Below are 17915 nucleotides of genomic sequence, written 5' to 3'. Positions count from 1 at the left end.
TTCCTTTCTACCCTAATTTGAGTTCTTCAGTTTTCCTTACATCTTGCATTCAGACTTGGGATCACTCCTGAAATTGTGAGCCCATTATGACAACCAGTTGATACTTTCTTACCTCACTTAGGACACTGATGGACAGATTTCTCCTTATTCTTTATAAAAACAAGGGGCAAGCAAGCATTATTTTTAAATTTGGAAGACTTTCCAAGCAGGAAATTTTTTCTTCCATATTGCTCACATAGAACCTATCTCTTCCAACCATAGTGGCCTTTGATGAAGAAGCCATTTAAAGTATTTAGGAACTGTTAATGCCATCTGCTTCCCTTAAAAGGCACAATCATAACATGGTAGGCATTGGACTCTCAGTACTCAGTAAGTTTCCAAGGGCCTCTTATCACACTAATATAGAATAGTTTCTATTGTGTATATCAACATCTGGCTTCTATTACTGAAGTAGTATTTAGCAAGCTATCAGTGGATATGTCCTAGCTGCTTGGCTAACAACTACAGTCCCAGTATACTATTAATAGCCCTTTACTCTCCAGTGGGTATTGGTTTGAATGATTAACAAAATTATATGTTCATTTACTTATTTATTATAAATATTAAATCAAATGTGTAACCTCAAAAACTTATCTGAAGTGAAAGTGATTCATGTTCTTTGCTGGGTCTTCTTTGTCCAGAAGCTCTTAAACTTCAACATGGGTTAGAATTACCAGTGGTGTTCCCTAAGTTTAAAGAGTCCTGGCTCCAGTTTTAGATATTGTGATACACTAAGGCCAGAGTTGGCCTAGGTATTTGAACTTTAAACAAGCAACACATCTCTCCTCCCGCACCCTTAATTGACTCTGATGCCAGTGGCTATTGGCCCATTCTCTGAATAACAATAACCTAAGGAAATGTTAGGTATTTGTCATTGTTGGAGGAACTGCATACTATAGAATCAAAATTACAAGATGATTTACACTAAGAAGTCTCATTTTGTGAACTTGTCATAGTTTAGTCAGCTCCTGCATAGACTATTCTCCATGCTGTACCAGAGAGCTATTTCAGAACTCAAATCCTCCAATCTTACTGCACACACACATGTGCACACACATGAAAACAGTGTATAGCTTCCCATTCCCCGAAGGATAAAAGCAAAATTCCTTGACTTGTGGCCTGGCACCATCAGCCCACCGAGCCTCATTTCTTTTCCCAGCTACACAGACCAACCTCCTTTCAGACTTTTTTTTTCTTTTAATTTTTGATTTATTTATTATTTTTCTATCACAGTTGTCCCATTTTCCCCCATTGCCCCCCAACCCGGCCCACCCCTTCTCCCACAGTCATTCCCCACCCCATTGTCCATGTCCATGGGTCATTTACACTAGTTCCTTAACTAGATCCTTTCAGACTTTTTAAATTGCCCTCCCTCTTTCTGCCTCGTGGTCATTTCCTGGTTTACTTTCCTGGTGTTAACTGTGGACACTGGCCTTCCTGATTTCTCGATTGTATTCCTCTGTTACTGATTCTTGAAGCACCTGGAAACTCTTCTTCCCAGAACATATCACAGTACTATTTTACATTTGCTTGTGACAATTTGAGTACTATCTATCTCCTTCCATAAGACTCTGAGTTCCGTGAGAACAGGGGCCACATGTTTTTATTCACATTTTCACTCCTGGCATCGTCCATCTAGCAAGTAGGAGCTGCTCGTAAATATTTGTTAGATGGATGGATTAATTAATTAATTAATTAATTATAAAGTCAGGCGACCTCATTAAACCTTCATTGAATCCTGCTGTGTGCTGGGCTAGGAGAAGCTGGTGACCAGAAGATAAATAAGACACATTTTGGGGAAGGGCATTCTGGTTAGTTCCCTCTATACTATTTTTAACTCAACAATAGCTAGCCGTAAGTGAAGAGTTCCGCTACCAGCTCTTTGGACTAACTGAGCTCCCTAGACTTTCATCTGTCTAAGTTGGAACCCAGAGCTCTGTGTTGATTGATATTATTTTACATAAGCCTGACGATGCTGACTATTAAAGAACAAAAAATGAGGGCTCCGCAAAAGGTGAATCATTGCCCTGGTCCGCTTTAGAAACTTACAGCTCTGAGGATTGCTCTACGTTCTGACAAGGCTAAATTTGATTTAAACACTTGGATGCTAACTGAGCTCCTAAATCTTGAGCTTCCACATACCAGCTGGTATTTGTAGAGGTAAACAAGCTCATGGTCTCAACCATATATGAAATATGTGGGGAGTAAAAGTTGTTTGTGTGGCAGTCTCACTTTTATAGAATTCACTGCTAACGGAAGTCCGTAAAGAACTGAAACGTAAAAACAGGCCACCTCTGGTACCAACTTACTCCCTTCATAGTTTGTCAGTTTCAGGAGCAGACTTGGCTTATTTTTCTTGTTTCTCTCTTGGGTTTATAGGAGAATATATTTTATTTAAAAGCATGTTTCTGACCTCTGCTTTGCTTTCTCTCTTTTTATGATGTAAATCACAAGTGATTAATTAGCAAAGGAACTAAAATTCCTGATTTTAAAATAGTCTAGGTTATTTATTATGGATAGGACACATATAGTTGATTTTTTAAAATATTGTCATGTTTGTATGAGTTTAATGTAAGTTCAACAGCTATCCTTTCTGAAACTGACAATAGTGATCTGTCAATGGGGTTTAACCCTATTCCCAGCTCTCCTATCACTTTCTTAATTTTCTCTTTTGTTCATCTACTCATTTAAAATACATCTCTCTCTCTCTTCCCTTCTGCTGATTATTACATTATAGTCTAATACTCTCATTGGTAAGTGATGAAAGAGACAAAAGCTAAGAAAAGGACAAGACAGATAACTCTACCTTCTGGATTCATTTCAGAGTCTTTTAGAACATGAGACCCAGGAAATGTGCTTTTAGGTCAATGAGTAGTCTGACATCAGAGCAGTCACCTGCCTCCTGTCTCTGTGCAGTGGACATCAGCAGTGCCCTGCCGTACCCCAGAACCTTCCCAAGTGCTCTCATGGCTCCCAGCTATCATGTCCGGGTCAAAGGGCACATTCATGTGAGAAGCATGCAAAGCCTCACTGCCTGTGGCAGGCTGGAAGTGCAGGAAATGGACACCCCAAAGTTGCCATTGATTCTCAGCGATTGGTGCTTGAACACCCCAAGTCCTTACCTCTGGGATGGGATGATTCTGAGACATGCGCTTTGCCCCATTTCCCTGAGTTTCCATAGATTTAGCTTCAGTTACTAAGTAGTATGCTTATTAATGGCTCACTCCCTTCCCTGATGCATTTCCCTGCTGGTATTTCCTGTAGTTCTCAATGAACTACATACACTCAAATCTTTGTTCTGTAAGAACCCAAGTTAGATGCTAATGATCCAGAAATAGATACTTGGAAATTAAGCTGCAGGGAACCACATTTGACAAACCTTGACCTTTCCATCAATGCCCTTCATCCTCTGTCTTCTCTGCTTTGGAGATCTCGCCTTCATCCATTCCCACCTCTGCTGACATTCCCAGTGCTCCCTTTTCTCTTTGGTTCTTCAAACAATTTGGTTTTCTATAACTTGAAAAAGGGTTTTCATTTGTCTCTGCGATGCCCTTCAGCCACAGTTCTTTATATTCCGTTTCCTGCCCTGACAAACTTTCAAATAAGCATCTTAAAAAATTGCCTCTATTTTCTCTTTTTGCCTAACCACTGACAATTTGGGTAGCACCATCACACTTTAGTCAAGCAGCTCTCAAGTCCCCACTAACAGCTTTCTTATTACAAAATGTACAGATCCCTTTTCTCTTCTCTTGTCATCTCTGTTACCACTGAGCATATTGACAGCATTCTACTCCTGAAAATTGTCCTGAATAATCAAATTCTTACAACTTGAGCACTGGAGGGGACAGTGATTCCAGCCCTTTCGTTTTACACTGGGGTGAACCTGCAGGTGCAAAAGATCCAATGATTTGCCTTGCAAAATGCTAACGTATAAAAGCAGGACTTTGAATCCAGGGCTTCCGACCTACCAATCCAGTATAGAAACTGCTTTTGGTAAGTCCTTATCCAAAACTTTCCAAGTATTTCTAATTTTTATCCCTTCCTATATAAAGGCCTCCCAGCTGGGCTCCTGGCTCCTTACCACCGCAGCTCATTCTCCGCTGCAGCAGTCAGGATAATGTTTCTGAAATTTAAATCAGAACCTATCACTCCCCCACTCGCCTCCAGTGCTTCTTCCCTGCACTTAGAATAAAATCCAAACCCCTTTCTATACCTTGCAAGACACTGCACAGTCCAGGTTTCCTGCTAATCACATTCCCTACTATTCATACTCTTTAGTCACTGTAAGTCCATCATGTGGACTATTCTCAACAGGCCTGTAAGGCAAGTTCATAGCCCTGCCACTGGGAGTTTGCTTTGCAGTTCCATCTTTTTTGTAATGCTTTTCCCCAGACCATTGTTTGACTGTTTCATTCTCATCACTGGGTCTCAGTTCAGATGGCCATCTCCTCAGACAGCCCTACACTGAAGTCACCATATCTAATATTGTCCTGAATATACCACTGTCCATCCCATTATGATGCTTAATGCTACTAAGAGCATTTACCACCAGCTGCAATTATGTTACCTGATTAATTTGGGCTTGTCATATTTCCCACCATTCAAATATATATTCATGGAACTTGACTGTATCTCCAGATTCGGAACAGTGAATTGCCAATAGTTGGAGCTCAATAAACATTTGTGGGACGAACGAATGAATGAATAAGTCGTTTCTGAATTTTTCTTTCTCATATTTGGGAATCCTTTCTCTCTTTTACTCTTCAATCCTATTCCTCAACTACTATCTCCAAAAAAAATTTCTGTACTATAACTGGTTTCCTCATAAATCAATAAAGGCAAAACTTATTCCTCACTGAGAGCCTTTGTTTCAGTTTTCTCTTTGACTAAAAATCTCACCTTTTGCCCCTCTGACTATTCAAGTTGTACAACTGTGCCAAAACGTAAGTCATGTTTCATTTCCATGAAATCACATATCACAGCCCCTCATTGGTCGCCCTTTCTTCAAATTATGTAAAATGACTTTTGTGTTTTATGCAATCTAAAATACTCATACATAATCGATTTTATCTTGAATTATTTCCAGTTTCATATAATAATATTTAGGCACTATGTCTAGACACTTTAGATATGTATGTATGTGTATGTCTGTGTTCAGTAAATTCTCATTATTCGTAGATTCTCTATTTGCGAACGCACCTACCTGCTAACTTTATTATCTGCTAGCACTTGCGGTGTGTTCATGGATGTCCACATAGTAGTGAAAACTTCGTCACCTGACATGGCCGTTGCCAGCTGAGGTCAAACAAGGCAACAGTCTGCCTCTGGTTTCACTATTACACTGTAAACTGGTGTCCTTTTTGAGCTCTATCTAGTGCCATATTTTTGACATTTTATGCTTTTTGTTAGTGATTTCACTGTTTAAAATGGCCCCCAAACATAGTGTAGAAGTGCTGTCTCATGTTCCTAAGTGCATAAAGGCTATGATGTGCCTTATGGTGGAAATGGTGTTAAGGTAAGCTCTGTTCAGGCATGAGGTATAGTGCTGTTAGCTGTCAGGTTGATGTTAATGAATCACCAATATGTATCACATGAAGTGTCTTTAAGTAGAAACATTCATAAAGCAAGATTATGTATTGATTCGTGATGAAAATGTTGTGACCAGGGGCCTATAGGAACCAAACCCTGTATTTCCCCTAGGAGCAATGATTCAGTATTCACTAATACAGGGTTCATGACAACTTCATAGAACATAACTGCTGTAAATAATAAGAATTAGCTGTTTCTGTGTATATGTTATATATGTTGTCATTTGCCTCATCAGAAATTTAGGAGACAAAGAAGCCAAGAGTGGCTTGCACAAGATTATTTGTCAAGCTGATAAATGGTAGATCCAGAATCTTGACTGCCATATTCCAAAATCTTTGGCTGTTCACTTGCCATAGCAGTGACTTTTCTTTGTTTCATTACCTATGGAACCTAATTATTACAGTGTGTGTGTGTGTGTGTGTGTGTGTGTGTGTAGGTACTTGCATATATATACACACACAGATATGGAATTGACTGAAAGAATAGTGAAAATCCATAATTCATTTTTAGACAGTTTGCTTCATAATCTGTTTAAGGTTTAATTATAATAATCCTAAATCTTAAGAGGGTAGTAGAAGAACCTTTTCATTTCAAAGTTGAGTTCATAAATCTACAGACTTCATATTCCTTATCATGGAAATGAAAATCTGACAAGCAACCAAACCTTAAAGAATCAAAGCTATAAATGTAGTGTCGTAACCTAGATTTTTGCTCTGGCTGCAGATCTTCACCTTAAACCTGCCTGACATTTATCTGAGCCTAACTCACACATGCTGTGGACACACTCACACATGGTGTGTGATTAGACAGGTCTGATTTCATACAGAGCTGTTACCTTCCTAATCAATTGTGAATTTATACAGAGATGACAGAAGAAATGAAGAAATTGTATCTTGAAATCTATACAAAACATATTAACATGGGTCAAGATACTATATGGTCTTCAGATATATGTATATATCTGCACATATATATATGCACATATATATCGTCGTCGGCAGCCGTCCGTCTCGAGAGACGATGGTGTAGCTTCTCAAGAGTCTATCTGCACCGCCGAGAATGGCTGTGCAGTCCGACTCGGGAGTGACACGGTATCTGTCTCCTCCCATGTTGAATCGACATCTTGCGATGACGCTGGAGTGTCCTCTCCAGTGAAGCTGAAGCTACAGAGCCTGGGCAGGGTGATATGGAGGGTCTGCTGTTGCCCATGCAGCAGACCCCCCCCTCTCTTCGCAGCTGAAGGGTCCAAGGGAAAGACGGAGTCAATACAGCTTGGCCTCAGGTGCGCCGCAGGAGTTGCCGGTGTTGACTACAACGTCAAACCGCCTTAGGGACTCCGGCTCCGGATTTTCTGTCGGGGTTTACTCCCTTAGCCTTTCCCCTGAAGAGGTATGCCGCAAGGCAGCGGAGGTTTTTTGGAATCAGAGTTTTCCTTCTCTGATGTGCCCTGACTGGAAGATCGAACCAGCGACACTTAGCTCGCAGGCCGACGCTCAATCCACTGAGCCAAACCAGCCAGGGCCTATGCACATATATATACATACACACATATATGCATGAAGACTTTTTTATGTACTTTATAATTTATTTTCAGAAAATAAGCTAAATATTTTTGAAACCTCCAAAGCACCTTTGTGAGCACAGTTTGAAAACCTGTTTTGTTTTGTTATTCTCAAATCTATTCTTCCCTGAATAGATGGTATAAGTGCCTGGAGATTAAGAATCATATCTTTTGTGCTTCTGTATTTGCAAATGATCTTAGTTTAGTGCTAAATATAAAAAAAAAGTTTTAATCATTGATAATTTAGTTTAGCCCATGATTGACAACCAGCTGTACTAAGACAATGATTTCTGCAGCATTGTGGTTAGAATTAGTGTAATGGAGTGACGTCACCTGGTTCTATAGCATCAGGGTCTGGATGTAAGTGCAAAATATATGACATTTTTTCATATGATATTCTCTTGACATTTCTTTTCCCCCTTGAAAACAAGAGCCAGTCATGAGGCTCAAATTAACACTTCTCAGCTTCCAAAAGCTGCCAGAGAAAGGGTTGAGTGAGTGCTTCCAACAGGAAGGTAAGACAAGATAATAACGTTTCATGTCTGCCTCAAGGCTGTACTACAAATCCTGGAGTGCTAGAAAAGGGTCTAAGGGGTTCTTAAGACGTGTGTCATTACTGAGCCAAAGGAACTAATTGGGTTCAGCTTAGAATTCTGAATTCTAAGAATTCACTTAATTCACTATCATGTCAATATTTCTTGAACATTTACCTTAAATTATTTAAATGGCTTTATGCCCAATGACTTTAATGATTCTTTTTTGAGGATCTAAGCTGTTCACAAATCAAGGTATAAAGGTTGATTTATTTCTGCCCAGTTTAAAGCACAGCTGAATTTTATGGTGCAGATAAAAATGGATTAACCACATGACTCCACCCAAGGCTTTGTTGGCTAGGTCACTTCTCCAGCTGGGCAGAGGACATGTGTATTCAGAGGTGGTGACCCAATGGCTTTGTCCTGCCAGGAATCATTAAAAACTATCTACTGTGTTTAACTAGTATAAGCGCCACTCAGAATTTGTTCAGCAAAATCTCTACCTCAGCCCCGGAAAGAATGCAAAAGCAATAGGGAGATTCCAAAATTTTCATCTGTAAACTCTTGCTTATTTTTCAGTGAAGATTATTGTGAACAATAATTCTTTCTTGCTTTAGGAAAAGCGGTCAGAAGATGAGAGAAAACACAAAGAAGCTTTGGAAGATCTTCACATGGTGGCAGATGAAGATTCAAGGAGTGAAAGCAGCAGTGCAGATGAGGGGAAGGAAAAGACCAAATTGCTATTACAAAGATTGAAAGCTCTAGAGGTAAGAAGTGAAACGAGTTTTATACATTTAAAGAAAGAATAAGTGTTTTCCGCTTCTTTTACTGGCATTGGTTTTGAGTGAGTATAAATCTTCCTTTTTTCAATTCGCAGCTCCCTAGTCTAATAGGTTCTAGCCGCCCCCCTCTCATTGTGCTCAAAGACTCGACCTCGGGACTGTAATTGTATTGCTTTAACAAGAGCACTTCAGACAACAATTCACGTTAAATTCAATTCAGCCCTCAAGCTGGACCAGTTCCCCTAGAACTGCAAGTTTTTGAGGGAAGAGGCGATTTGATATTTCACTTTGTTTACTCAATACCTAATATAATAAATAAATAAGTGAATTAATAAATAAATATCTAATACTATGTGAGGATAACTGTAAAAAATTAAATTTTAGGCAGAACCATTATTTCAAAAAAAAATTTGTGCAGAAGTCCGCCATGTAAATCGTGAAAGTAGAGGTGAAGCTTAGCTAAAGGGTGCTTCAGGGAGGTGTTTGAACAGTCCCCTTAAGACACGGTTTGAAACCACTGATCTATTACCTAATGGCATTTGATGTCACTTCGGTATTAATTCCTGAATGTGTATAGCAGTCCTCAAAGAACATTCCAGTATTAATTCTTGATTGAGATTTCACATGCTGAGAGATTCAGTAAAGATGCCTTTTGCTATGAGTAGGCTTATCTCCTTTTAGTAAGTTTTCTGTTAGCATGTAGAACTGAGACATAATTACTTTTAAGCAAGAACTATGGATAGCTCATCTCTTCTTAAACTTGGCACAAAGGGCCTTCAGAACCTCTATAAGAATGTGGTTTTCCCATAAGCTCTAAAGAATCCTGAAAACTTCAGCAGAGTAAAGAAATAAAATTGAAGACACCTTGTATTCTATGGTTGGTTCCTGAAATCTTGCCTTGAATCCACCATGGGATCTATAGTGGGCGTACTACCCTTTTTACTCTAAATTCCTTAGTAGTAGTGTAGCAGCACAGGAGTTCAGCTCCAGCCAGGTTTACTTTGGATTTGGCGAGACTGAAAAATGACAGTGGAGCATTGGAGAGGGAATTCATACCAGTTTAATCTCGCTCCTGCAGGCGAGTACAGGAGCAACAGGATCTGCCTGACAGTTCTCGTGGTGGTGAGTGAGAACAGGGGAGTCATGGGAGCCAAGAGATCATCTGCCTTCACTCTTATCCTGCGGTGGAAGGCAAGGACTTAGGGAGCCAATATCATCTGCACAACTTGAACAAGAGGGGCCCGTATTTATACATGAAGCTAACAAAGGTGGCACCTGGCCAGTCTGAGCTGTGTAATGCTTATGCAGAAAGAATTCTCTTAGATAAGGGTGACCTAGGCAAATGAAAATACATGTGTGTGGACACAAGGATCCTGGCTATGGTCACTCTGACACAACAAGTAGTAAACAAATTTGTTAAGTTTATGGACTTTGGAACCAAGTTCTGCAGGTTTGGTTTGAATCCTAGTTGCACTACTTTCTATTTAGTTTGAAACCATGGGCAAATTAATTAGGCTCTCCGTGCCTCTGTTTCTTCAACTACAAAGATGGGGCTAATAACAGTAACTTAGCTTTCAGGGGAGAAATGGGGATTCAGTAAGTTACTTTTTGTACACAGTGTCTAGCACATGGGCTCCTCTCACCACCTCCTTCAAGGCACCTGGTATTCCTTAAATCATTTTTCCCCTATATGTCTGGATACGATAATCAGCACAAGAACCATGGAGGAAAAAAAATCAGTTCCTGCACTCAGAAGTGACTGAAGGTAGAGAGGTTAACTAAGAGGTGTCCCACAGGGGCAGAAGAGAGAACAACTTGGGGAACCTCTGGCACCTCCTTTTGGCCAGGAATCCCTTCTTTCTCCCCAAAGGTTCTCATACTTTTTTTTATTTTTTAAAGATAGTCACTGTGAAAAGTTGCAAAGCCTTCTCAAGAAACACTGAGGTTTCTATCCGAGAGTTTTGGGAAACTCATAGCTTTGTTTTGAGGGGAATTAACTGGATTTAACACTAGGAATGAGTGGATATTATAAGTTCTTACTTTCCTAGAACCATGTATTTAAATTGTTAGTTTTATGATTACAGTGCAAAAAGCTCTTAGTTTACCTAATTGTCATTGAATAAACTCTGTGAATGACATTTTATTTAATCAGATCAGAGGTATTTTAAAAATATCTTTGGCAGTGAATGTTTCTTAAGCCTTTCCTGAGTAAAAGAGAAGCAATATCTATTTTTATTTTTATTTTTTACTTTCACAGAGACCTCGCTACTTTAGGCAACCACTCTTGCACACGGTATTAGATGCAAGAGATGATATCTCTATTTGCCATTAAGCCCCACCATTTTGATTCACAAAAATGCTTTAATTTTTTTCTAGATAGAGCATTACTGCTTGTTTTCTAAACTTCTTTGCTCAATATTGAGTTTACTTTCCTTGCCCCCAAATATCTTACTATTGTCTACTTGAACAGATAATAAAAAGAGATCATTAAATGTACATATGCCTCATCCAATTTTTATATGATTTCATGTTCCCTAATTTACTTTATTTTTAAATATTTACTATATGTGCTTTCTGTATAATCATTTTCATAAGTTAGCCATCGTTGTGGGGAAATAGAGGGTTTGTTCTGACCAACTGTGTTCAGGGTCAGCCCAAACATCACACAATGTATTTACTTCAACCAAAGGCTATTCTGGAAGATTGCAGGGGCATTAAATATAATTCTTTAAAATTACTTCGGTAGATATTGATGTTGTACAGTAAGACTTTAGAAAACCAAAAAATATTTTCATTGGTGTGTTCTTGAAACAACCATATTTGTGTACTCTGACCTCTTGGCCTGTAGGTTGTAGGAAGCAGAGAGCAACTATCTTCAGAGTGGGAAGCAGCCCTTCTTGATTCCTGCTCCCCAAGCAGGTTCCAAAAAGGTGTGAAAAAGCAGAGGAGATGCAGAGTTGACTTCTGATAATACTATATTCTTGATTCATATCCTGAGAGTCTTCATTTTATTTATTTATTTATTTATTTATTTATTTATTTATTTATTTTACTGAAGCATGAAAATTCCCGTTTTTTTTAGATCAAAATGGACTTTAAAAAAATTTTTTTTTCTATTACAGTTGTCCCATTCCCCACACCCCCATTGCTCTCCCCTGCCCTGCCCACCTCCCGCCTTTCCCATAGTCAGTCCCCACTCTGCTGTCCATGTCCACGGGTCATTTATACTAGTTCCTTGACTAGAACCTCCCCCTTCTCCCCCCCTCCCCTTTTACCCTTCTCCTCTCCCCTCTGGTTACTGTCAGTCTGTTCCTTGTTTACATGCCTCTATTTCTGTTTTGCTCATTTGTCTGTTTTGTTCATTAGGTTCCTGTATTAGGTGTGATCATATGGTATTAGTCAAAAACCACCTAGATTGAGTAGCCTCTGACTTTGAGAATAAAGTAAGTATTGCTCAGGAACAGTGTCCCTCAGTGTGAGGGAAGTCTACTGCCACCCTACCCAGAATCTTTCCTTCTTGTGTTCTTTGAGGGGCTGAATTCCTACTTGCACTCAACTTTAAATCCTTCCATCTTCCTTCCAACCTCATGTAAAACAGAATCTGATTATGCTGTTTTTTCCAAAATCCAACCCCACAAAGGGTATGTGGCAAAATATTCCAAACGCTAAGGGCTTTGAACTTGGCCTTTAGATAGCTCTGTTTTTCCTAAATCATTTAGCTGCAGGACATTTCACACTTGACCTCCTCCTCACTTGACCTCCTCCTCAATCCCCAGCCTCTTACCCTAGAGCATGGCCAGCTCTTTCCTGCTTTCTCTCTCTCTCAGCCAAGTTCTCCATTATTTACTATTCAGAGTTTTTTAGGTGTCTGTACTCCACTCGTGGTCTCATTCAATGCCATTCCCCAAGCTCATCGAGGTATTTGACTAAATAAAACATTTACCTTTCAAAAAGAACTCTGGGGCCAGTAGTCAAAATAATATTAATACACATACATGCATACATATTTTCCTTCTCTTTTTAGCAGTTTTCTCTTCTAATATCTTAGTTTCAGTAATTTTCAGTTGTTCACAAAGGAGAGAAGGCCACTTACCCTCATCTCCTAGTAACTACTTCCCCTGGGACTAAATTATAATTTTTGTCTGGAGTCCTGATGTCTGGTGGAGAAATTATTTAGTGTACTTTATATTTCTGCCATAAGCGCCCCCATGGGTGATCCAGATGCCACTTGAAAATGTTCTGTAACTCATAAATGTTAGATATGGAGTTTTTCAATTTTTTTTTTTAATTTAGATTTTCAAGGCTGCTTATTCAGAATAAAACATCATTTTTAACATCACGCAGGACCCTTCTAGCAAAGGACCACTCCTCCCTTCCAGCTCATCCCACACCACTGATTTAAGGGATCTTCCCAGATTTGACCTCCACAATCTACTGACTTGATCTTGTGTTTTTCTTATTCTGTATCCCTGCCCCTGGTTTGCTCATACATGTTCCTTGAAATTTGCTTATCTCCAGGCCCCGCTCCTGCATCCCCCTCAACCTTTTCCTCCCTACTCATTGATCAACTTCATATCTGACTAGAAATCAAGATGAAACCCCCGTGGCTCACTCTCAACTCCCATAGCATCTCTTACTCCCAGACTATAGCTAGGGGTAAAGGAGACCTCAAGAAATGCAAATGCCTTAGCTATAGCCTCAAGGTCAGAAGAATGTGGCTTCTTATGGGTAAGGTGTGTTTTGTGCAAAAAAAGATGGCAATTAAATGTGCTAAAGTGAATAACAGCTTTTTCTACTCATACCTTTCCATGAACGTATAACCATTAAAATGCTAAGCATAAGCATTTTTGTTAATCAGTAACTCCTGTTTAAAATGAGGTAATTTAAAATAATAATTCCCAAACTTGCCTGCACATCACAATTATATGTTGAGTTTGTAGTTAATAGATATTTATTTAATACCTTCTATGGGCCAAACACTGTTCTAGACATGGGGATTAGATCAATTTTCATGGGCTCTCCAACCCCAATGAACACAGACCAAAAAATACATATTTAATAAAATAATAAATGATGAAATAAGCAAGTAAATAGACTAATAAGTGCCTCTGAATAAGAAAATCAGGTGATATAGTAATAGGAGAGTAGGGATGGAAATTGGAGAGGTATTTACCTCCAATGGCCTCTGCTACTAGGCCAGTTGAGTACAACCTAAATAATAAAATGGAGACAGCTGAGTGAAAATCTGGATGAAAAATAAGAAGAAACTGCAAGTTTAAAATTCCAGAGATGGTAGAAAGCTTGGCAGGTTAGAGAAACAGAAATAATAACTCTGTCCTGGGACATAGGGTTTAAGATTTAAAAATTGGAAGATGAATTGAGAGGTAGACATGGGCTGGGCCCTGTAAAGCTAAACAGGCCACGGTCTCAGTAAAGACTCTGAATATAATTATCAATGTAAATGGAAGCTATTAGGCATTTTTACCTAGGGAAGTAACTTGATCTGACTTGTGCTTTAGAAAGACAATTCTTGCTGCTTAATGGGCTAACAGCAAGACAGAGGTAGACACAGGAACACCAGGTTTTAGATTCCAGATGAAAACTATTAGAAACCAGTCTAGGGTGGGTGCCTAGGACTAATAGGGAATAAAAATAATACTATATAATAATATCATTGGACAGGTGGGGAATAATAAAGATGACTATATTGACAAGCTGTAATATGGGGCTTACTATGTTCCAAGCACTCTTCCAGTTAATAAATATATATACTATTTTACTTTTCATAACAATCCTGTGGATGAGGTACATATGATTATTATCATATACATCTTAAAGTTGAGGAAGCTGAGCCCCGAAAGGTTGGGTAACTTGCTCAAGGTCACTTAGTAAGTATGAGAATCAGAATCTGAACTCCAGTTGTGTGGATCTACTATGCTATGCTAGTCAGAAATGATCAAGTAAAAATACATTTTAGAAATAAAACCTAGAATTACTGATGGATTGGATGTGGGATATAAGAAAAAGTGAGAAATCAAGGGTGACATCTAGTTTTTGTCCGTAGCAACTGAGGATGGGGTTGTATCAAATTTCTGAGAGAGGCAAGGCTTGGAGGAGAAGTGGCTTGCAGAGAGGAACATACAATTATCGGGGTTTTTGGTGCATTTTAAGTTGAGGTGGCTGTTAAACATTCAAGTGATGATGTTCCGTAGGCATTTGGACATCCAAGGCCAAGGTCAGGGCTAGAGATTTGGATTTGAGAGTCATCAGCATAAATGACAGTCTAAATTGTGGGACTTCACAAGGCCATATCAGAAATAAGTGTCGGTGTGGACCTTGAGGGCAGAGGGCAGAGCCCTAGTTGCCCTTCCAGGAGGGGTCTGGCTGAGGAAGAAGAGCCCACCCCTGAAACTGGGAAAGAGGAGTTGACGTGGTGGCAGGGAATCAGAAAGCAGGGGAGGGTCTGAGACGCCCGAAGAAACAGTGCTTCCAGGGCATCCTGTTGAATGCAGCTAAGAGAATAAGAGAGATAAAGCACAGAGTTCCTTATTGGCTCTGGAAGGGATGGGTCAGCTGAAAGCTTGACAGCCGCAGTTTTTGTTTGGAGTGGGCAGGAAGGTAAGGATTGAAGGCAGCATGGGCAGACAGCTCTTTTGAGAAGTTTTCCTGTGATTGGGCTGACATGGGGAGAATCATACCTGAACAAGGACATAGTACAAGAGAAGCTCTTTTACAAAGAAGTGATATCAGGGCACGCTAGTGTACCCGTACTGATGCAAACAATCCAGTGGAAAGGGAGAAATCCATAATGCAGGAGAAAGAATAGAAAAGTTGAGTGCAAGTAGGAATTCAGCCCTCCCAATAGGGGTGGCACTAGACTTTCCTCATGAATGAAATCTGCAAGCAGACAAGAGGGACAAACCCCATGAAGAAACAGACCTTCTAGAAGTCCAGAGGCCTCGAAGACAACCTAGGAAATTCCAAGTCTAAATCTAAGATGGAGGACTAAACACGTGTTTTTACAAAAAACTTCAGGTGATTCAGATGCACAACCAGGATTGAGAACCACAGATACAGCTTTTAGAGTGATATGCAAAGCTTTTCAAATTCTTGGGTCTAGTTCACTGGACTTTAACCTGAGCTTTCTCACTTCTATCCTCCCTAATTCTAAGAAAATAGAAAAAAAATTAAAGTTATAAATCAGCCGATGGTAGTCTGAATAGAAAGCTTTAACTGTTTCCTTCCATTCTTTAGATTCCATGACTGCTTTTTGATAGGTAACTTCAGACATCCCTGTCTTAAATTATCTGATATATGCCTTCCTCCTGATTAATTTGTATCCAACTGTTGGTCACCTACGCTAAGATCAGAGACAAAAAGTCCTCTTTGGTAAAGGGGCTTGAAGACAAAAAAATAAATCCCTGCCTATGTCAGTATGTACCTTTGTACTAGCGGTTTTCTGATTATATAAGTAGTAAATAATCACCTTATAGAAAATCAGGAAAATATAAGGAAATCGATAAATTGGAATTAAATCAAGCAGAAATATCTGCTATTGACATTTTACTATTTTTATTTCCAGTCTTTTTTATTCTCTGTTGTACTTAATCAAATTAGGAAGTCAGAAAATATCACTTTATACAGTAGCTTGCTCTTTAATGTAACGTATGAAAACTATTTTCCCATGTTCTTCAGTGTTCTTTAATACAGGATTTAATGGCTGTGTCGTATCGTCGGCAGCCGTCTGTCTCGAGAGACGATGGTGTAGCTTCTTAAGAGTCTATCTGCACCGCCGAGAATGGCTGTGCAGTCCGACTCGGGAGTGACACGGTATCTGTCTCCTCCCGTGTTGAATCGACATCTTGCGATGACGCTGGAGTGTCCTCTCCAGTGAAGCTGAAGCTACAGAGCCTGGGCAGGGTGATATGGAGGGTCTGCTGTTGCCCATGCAGCAGACCCCCCCTCTCTTCGCAGCTGAAGGATCCAAGGGAAAGACGGAGTCAATACAGCTTGGCTTCAGGTGCGCCGCAGGAGTTGCCGGTGTTGACTACAACGTCAAACCACCTTAGGGACTCCGGCTCCGGATTTTCTGTCGGGGTTTACTCCCTTAGCCTTTCCCCTGAAGAGGTATGCCGCAAGGCAGCGGAGGTTTTTTGGAATCAGAGTTTTCCTTCTCTGATGTGCCCTGACTGGAAGATCGAACCAGCGACACTTAGCTCGCAGGCCGACGCTCAATCCACTGAGCCAAACCAGCCAGGGTAAATGGCTGTGTAGAAATTTATCAAATGGATACCGAGTACCATATAGTTAATCCCTTCTCTTGGCTACTAGGGTGTTGACAGGTTTTTCATTATTATGATGTTGTGATAAGCTCAGGTCCATAAGCCTTTATACATAAATATTTTAATGGAATACTTAAAATGTAATCATTTTTTTTAAGTTATTCAGGTTAAGCAGTTAAATTTTTTTATATCCAGTTAAGAATCCCAGGAACGGTTCAAATGAGGGCAGCACAGTTAGGGAAAAAGCGCCCAAACCAGCCCTAAGGAGCCACAATTCCTGCTCCATCTAAGAGAGAATGATAGGAGGGTCCATAGGCTGCTGAAACTATTTCAGAGGTCTACATTCTTGAGAAAACTACAATTCAGGCAATCTTGCTATTTTGTCAAGGTACTGTGATCATTCTTTCAATCATGAGTCAGGGATGTCCTTCTTATTCAGACCGTCTTAAACAAAACAAAGAATGGTCATATAACTAGAAACAGAAGTGTAATAGTGGGTGAAATCATGGATTGATGCAAGGGTTCAGACCACATTGGAGAGTTCTTCTGTCATGCAACTTTGCTCTCCTCTAAGTTGGTTTCATTCTTAGGCAGCTCTCTCTATACATTGGCAAAGTCGCCAACCAAGAGCTTCCAAGCTTGTACCCACTGGTCAGCAGTGAAAGTGTTGAATCTCTTTCCTCGTAGTTCCATGAAAACTCCTAGACAGCAGGAGGGATGTCATGGGCATAAGCTCACATCTCGGGCATTGTAAGATGGAACATCATAACTGATAGTTGCATCAATGCCATGTTTTGGTAAAGTTCTTCGGTTGTAGTTATTTAAATGTCAGAATTGCTTGAATACCACTCAGAGAGGTAGGTTGCTCCATAGATATTATCTTTTTTTTTCTATGGTCTCCCCTCCCCTCCCCTACCCTCCTCTCCTCTCTTCTCCTCCTCTCTTGTAACTGAATGCAGGTCCAGCTCCCTGTTGGAACAAAATGCAGACTTGTGAGACAGGTCTGGTGAAAAGGAAAGGGGTTTATTCAGATGCCATCAATCGGAGAAGATTGGGGACTCTTGACTCAAAGCCTATCTCAATATCTCAGTGCAGGCAGAAGTTTTTCTAAGGAGGAAGAGGGAAAGCA

The 17915-nt window shown here is 39.9% G+C and overlaps 1 protein-coding gene across 2 annotated transcripts in view; it reads left to right on the top strand.

Moving 5' to 3' along the window:
- NCKAP5 (NCK associated protein 5) overlaps positions 1-17915 on the top strand; it is a 1035979-nt gene that overhangs the window by 713338 nt on the left and 304726 nt on the right. For both annotated transcript variants that reach the window (XM_090279418.1, XM_090279420.1), the window contains one exon: positions 8340-8489. In XM_090279418.1, coding sequence (XP_090135544.1) covers positions 8340-8489 — 150 coding nt within the window. The remainder of the gene's footprint in view (positions 1-8339; positions 8490-17915) is intronic.

The sequence above is a fragment of the Furipterus horrens genome, unplaced genomic scaffold (assembly GCF_987537825.1).
Source record: "Furipterus horrens unplaced genomic scaffold, mFurHor1.1.pri manual_scaffold_1, whole genome shotgun sequence".
In the NCBI taxonomy this organism is placed as follows: domain Eukaryota; kingdom Metazoa; phylum Chordata; class Mammalia; order Chiroptera; family Furipteridae; genus Furipterus; species Furipterus horrens.
The sequence above is the reverse complement of the archived record's forward strand: the minus strand, read 5'-3'. Positions and strand labels throughout refer to the sequence as shown.